The sequence below is a fragment of the Malaya genurostris genome, chromosome 2 (assembly GCF_030247185.1).
Source record: "Malaya genurostris strain Urasoe2022 chromosome 2, Malgen_1.1, whole genome shotgun sequence".
NCBI classification, from domain to species: Eukaryota; Metazoa; Arthropoda; class Insecta; order Diptera; family Culicidae; genus Malaya; species Malaya genurostris.
Window position 1 is genome coordinate 281,296,079 of NC_080571.1, and position 6,127 is coordinate 281,302,205.

A 6,127-nucleotide genomic window follows, 5' to 3' on the forward strand; every position below is an offset into this window, starting at 1 on the left:
TGGGCCCGGGGGGACTGCAATATTACGGTCCCCTAAACATAAAAATTAAAAAAAAACATTGAGAGCATAAGAAAATCACCGTATCAAAAGATTAAAAGTACGCCTACGGATGATCAGAAACTTCATGGTCTATGATTCGTAACACGAAAAAATACATTCAAGTGTTCAGAGATATGAAATATGATTCGATTGAGATGCATTTTGGTGAAACAGCACTCGACGATTTTAAGAACATTTAACTTTCTTTTTTTGGCATTTAGCTGAAACATACAACTATGATCATTTTATAAATTGTTGAAAATGTTGTTCATTCAAATGATGTCAAAATACAAACATTTAGTGCATATTTGGATACTATTGGTATTGAAATAATTCTGCTTACATTATTTTAGAAAAACTTCTGTGGTTAAAAAAAGAAATGTTTTCGTATGTCTAGTCACATTTGAGTCTTCATCGAAAGCTGATATTCTCAGGAAGAAAGGTAATGTAAAAATCGTCTTTGAAACTGAGAATCGAAAAGTCGAGTGTCGTATTCCATTCGACTATATACGAAGAAAGTTTTTTGAAATGGTTCAAAAATGCAATACTAATTCAAAGTGACGATGCAAAAGATATATACACACTTAAATTGGATTACCGATCCCAGCTTTTGAACGTCGGTAGCTGATTTCTTCTGTAAAAAAAACATTTCATCACAGCGGCACCTTAAGGTCACAAAAAATTTTATTTGTGCTGATATATCAGTAGAATGAAAATGTTCGGTAGTTCGGCTGTTCTAAACTCGTCAAAAGATGAAAAAATTACCGAACGAAGTTTAGTCTGTAATTTTAAAAGGATGATGCAAAAAGCGAAAAATGTGTAGTCTAGGCACCCTACCCATAACCCACATCGATTTAGCAGGGATTACTAGACTAATTTTGACATACTTATACCGTTTTCGTTTTCAAACCTACACGCGGGCGACTCTGACTCTGAATAAAACGATGTGGTACGTGCCACAAACAACAGCTCATAAAAAAAACCTGTCTCAATCCACCTAGTGGTGTAATGATGCCTTTCTCATATCAATCATACTATCACATATAATACACTGATATTCTTCAAAATAATTCTCTTTAATTCTTGAAAGAATACCCGAAATCGGTTTGTTTGACCGTCTACTGATAAAAACTATAAATTGGAGAATACTTGAGGTCGATTTCGAAATTTGTTTACGGTTTTCGCCCTTTTCAGTTATGGTATAACATTTTTAACACACTTTACCTTATATTTGCGGATCCGGAAGCCGAGTCCGAATGAAATTTAGGAATTTTATATGGAACCACAGGACCTTAGTATGGGACCACAAGACCTTTCATTTGAATCTAAGTTTGTGAAAATCGTTTCAGCCATCGCCGAGAAAAGTTAGTGCAAAAAACGTTACATACACACCCACACCCACACACACAGCCATTTTACCTAATCGACGAACTGAGTCGAATGGTATGTGATACTCGGCCGTCGGTTTTCACTGTGTTTGAAAAAACCTTTCCATATGAGAAAGGCAAAAAGAAAAAAAAACAAGCTCACATGGATGTCATTGTGCGACCCGAGAAAATTTTCAGAGCGAAACTACGCGATTGGAGTCCGATCTAGAGCGACCCCAGGTTGCTAATACAAACATCTCAAAAGTTGTTTGGGCGACTCTGGGTCAGCTCTCGGGCTGCTCTGATCAATAAACGAAAACGGTATTAGATTCAAATGAAAAGTATTCTTAATTCCAAAACTCTAAAACGGAACTCACAGAAGAAGGCTTGATTTATGGGTAAAACAGTTCATTTCAAAGAATCGAAATATCATTGATCAAAACACTTTCTTATAGAATTCGATCACTTTTATCTCTTTCGAAAAGATTAGAGAACTATCGTTCTTCAACAAAGGACTGTTGAAAGATCATTCTTTCAGTAGAAACTGTTCTTTTGAACCATTCGTGAACGGATTGCCTAATCTGACCTACTGAACATGTGGTCTTTTTGCATCGAGGTATGATCTTAACACAATTTCAAATTAAATAATTTGTAAGTTGATACCCAAACAAAACTCTCTAGCTTTTATTCAAGAGTCAAGGAAAGTGTTTTGAAAAATTCGACAGTAATAAGTACGCTTTTCAAAAAGGCATATTTACACCAGGTGGATTAAAACAAAATTTATACAGAAGATATGCAAATTATAGTGGGGAAAAATAAATAAGAGTTATTGAAGAAAAACTGTACAATAGCAATTCGTGTCAAAAATCTCGTTAAGCTAAAATAAGCTAAAAATAATACAGATATTTTACACGTTTTGCCTTTCTCACATAGAAAGGCTAAGCAATCTCCGTGCAAACCGATTTTCAATCCGAAGCCCGGAGAGCCTAGTTTCATATAGCATTCGACTCAGTTCGCCGAGTACGCAAAATGTATGTGTGTGTCGATATGTGTGTGTGTGTATGTGTATATGTAGCAAAAATGTGCACACGATTTTCTCGGATATGGCTGGACCGATTTTCACAAACCTAAAATTCAAATGAAAGGTCTTGAGGTCCCATACGTTCCTATTGCATTTTACCCGGATCGAACTTCCGGCTCGAGAGTAACGGGGTAGTGTGTAAAAAAATAAACAAAAAACGCACTCAATTTTCTCAGAGACCGCTCAACCGATTTTCTTCAACTTAGTTTCAAATCAAAGGCCTCATAGTCCCATAGGTTTAAATTGAATTTCATCAGGACTTTCGATTCCGGAGCTACGGGGTAAAATGCGCAAAATAAGTTCAAATGAAAGGCCTACAACGTCATATAACAATACCGAATTTCATCCGAATACGACTTCCGGTTCCGGAATTACAGGCTGATAGGTATGAAAATCATTTTCATACGCGTGTTTTTATACTTGACAAGAAAAAATCAAGCCAAATACGTTCAAATAGCCGTATAATTCTTCAATTAGGCAAGTATGGTTAGTTGATGACCAAATACGTTGACTTTTGGTAAACCGGATCATCGTTCATGGTTTCGTTTATGGTTCCGTTCATTCCCCAAACCGTAAATCACTATATTTTCTCAGAATAGGCCAGACTGATCTTCGCAAAATCATATTTAAATAAAAAGTATTATGTTTTCATAAGTCGATGTAGAATTTGATCTAGTTTCCGGTTCCGGAACTATAGGCTAGTATGTATGAAATTGCAGCCTGAAAATTTTAAAATTCTTCTAAATTTGGTTCAAAACTGTTTCAATTTATAGGTTATGCTAGTTGCTGGCCAAACGAACCGACTTCAGCTATACCGGTTCCCAGCTCCCAGTTCCAGAAGTACCGGAAATAATAGTCGAAAACTCGAAAACGGAACTTTCTTCATTTTCTCAGAAACAGACGAGTCGATTTTCACAACCTTAGACTCGAATAAAATGGTCAACATATATAAAAATAGACTGTTTATGACTTTTGTTCGCATCTCGCTTCCGCTTCCGGAACAACAGGGTGAGATGTGTTCAAAATTTTAAACCGTCATTAAAAAAACTCTTATTCAATATTCATGTTTTTTTTTTTAAAATCCCTTAGTAATAATAATGCAAAAATGAGATACATGAGAAAGGTTTCATAACACCACTAGGTGGATCAAAACAGATTTTTTCCATTGTAATGAGAACCAATAATTATGTATACTGATTACACTTTTCTGAGCTCACTACAAATTGGTCAATTTTAAAGTGGAGATTTGTTTTGCATTGAATTGTCACGGAGTATCGGGGATTTATTTTGAAAACACAAAGCGAAAATATCATAGCTTCCATTTAGACAATACTCTAGGTTTGGTGGAACCGACATGGTTAGTGCAATGATCCATCTAATAATAATCTTGAATTGAAGAAGGAGCTCAGAATAAAATGTTTTTGGATTGGTATCCTCAAACAAAACGGCAAAATTAGTACAATTCTCAAATCAATACTTTGAATAACACAGTTGAGTATTATTTATCACAAAAACCGACCAACTTCCAAAAACAACCCCTGATAAAACTCATTTTTATTTTACGAAGTATATCGAAATTTATGTCAAAAAATACATAGGAAATGTTACATCATTATTCGATTCACTAGGACTTTACAGTAAAAACACTTTCGGATTACAAAATCAGTCTAAAAGAAATTCATTTTTTTTTCAATACGTACCACCGCCGTTGAGAGATCCGCCAGTGCGAGAACTTCAAACACTATCACTAGCACGTGGAAAAGAAACGATAAATGAATCCTTCGGTTAAGCCACATCGTTCGCGTATGTTTGCCCCCGAAGGCCACTTGATTGCAGCCTGCGGATTCCTCCATTTTCCAGCCGAAAAACGGATTCAAATTATTCGGCCACTTTCACGGTTGCACTGAAGTATTTCGGGTTCGATATTTATTCATGCATTGCGATGAAGGTTTCAATTTTTCGAGTGGTTTTATTTTGCGCTGCTGTCCGCGGAGTTTAATTAATCCTGTCGTGAAAGTTTGCACCAAACCGGAAGAAATTTTTGAGCAAACCCGGAGGGTACTTTCCTATGCAAGCTCACGGACTGACACGGACTACGATGACACCGCGTGAGACAGAGAATAGCCCGTCCGTCGGGATCCGACCTACCATCGAATGTTCTGAACGTTCGAAGCAGTACTAATTCCATGTTAAGATGCGAGCTGATTCCATGCTGCGATCGTCCGTGGGTTGGATCGCGAACAACTTCGTGCTTACCGATAGGGATGATCAAATTGTGATGTTTTCTTTGTCCGGTTTTCAGTAACTGAAATGAAGTGCAGTCGCTTTTAGCTACTCGGTACTGGTCGTCGTTAGAAAGAACAAGCAATAGATAAAAGGAGGTCATGAAAAAATCGTAAACACCATGAAGAAACATTCAAGCGAGCAGGAAATTTGACACCGCAACGTAGCTACCACAGCTGATTGATTTTTAGACACAGCTTTGCTGGTACTATAAATCGAAACACAAAAATAATTCTTCCAATTTAGGGTTGTGACGGTTGAAAAATAAATCTCCGACCCATGTGTAAAGTATTCATGCTGCTTGAAGTTTCTTTCATGCACAAGTTACACATTTATAGTATAATGGCAGGCATTCCGATACATCATCAGGGAAGCGTATCATTTGTGCAAGATTATTCCTGATCCTTGTCTGTAAAACTCGAGTTTTGATTTTGCTCGAGAGCTGCCTATTAGATCCTTCGCAACTCTGTTTTCGACTGTTAAATTTTATACCTCCTATTAAAACATGTACTGAGAAGCAGTGCTATTAAAACCGATGTTAGGTTGCTCGCCAAATTTGCTACATATTATTAACAACTTCTAACACGAATAGGTTCAAAGGTTCACATTTCCAGAGTGAGAAAAATGTCAACTGACAAGTGAAAAATCTAAATCTGCCCTGGTTATTCCCAACACTATGACTGATGTGTTCTACACACTTAAAAAATAAAATTTTTCATCTTATTAAATGCACAAAAATGGAACGCGGCAGTTCACGCTAATTTACGTGGAAGAGCATTTAAAATTCATACAGCCGCATCTGCTAGCAGAATGCAAGTTACAGTTGAAACCAGTAAAATTCAAGCTAAACTAACATTAAGTCATTACAAAATTAGGTCACATGAGAGTTCAATATATCATGTCATGTCAAAATTTAATTTTTCAGGATTGTAGTTGTAATATTCTGTCATCACTAGGAAAATATAGCATAATTGCCATCGATTTACGTCTGCCATCACCAGAATATTCTGTCATCATCATGGAGATATGGCATACTTGGATTAACGTCATGTAAAAAAATTCTATTTTTTCTACAAGAGCATAGCTCGATTTTTTTCTCGACCGTTCAATAGAAACTTACACTGCTGAAATAGATTCAAATTTGAGTGTTTATGTTTTGAAGGACTTTGTCGATGCACAAAATTTCAGTTCAGCCAGTTATGTTTCAGCCGGAATGATACTTTTTAAAGTGAATTCTGCGCAGGAATTTTACATCCCCAATTTCACACTTGTAGCTGTTTATTTATTGTTCTCTCTCATGTCGATTATCGGCTTATTGTAAGCACAATAAAACATGTACTTTCTAGTATCTATCTTT

The 6,127-nt window shown here is 36.2% G+C and overlaps 1 protein-coding gene across 1 annotated transcript in view; it reads right to left on the bottom strand.

The window, feature by feature from the left end:
* Window positions 1-4,650, bottom strand: part of LOC131430290 (collagen alpha-5(IV) chain) — a 91,256-nt gene extending 86,606 nt beyond the window's left edge. Inside the window, exon 1 of the mRNA XM_058595149.1 lies at window positions 4,188-4,650. Within this exon, the coding sequence (XP_058451132.1) occupies window positions 4,188-4,340 (153 nt within the window). The 5' untranslated portion in view covers window positions 4,341-4,650. The remainder of the gene's footprint in view (window positions 1-4,187) is intronic.
* Window positions 4,651-6,127: the final 1,477 nt, after the last annotated feature.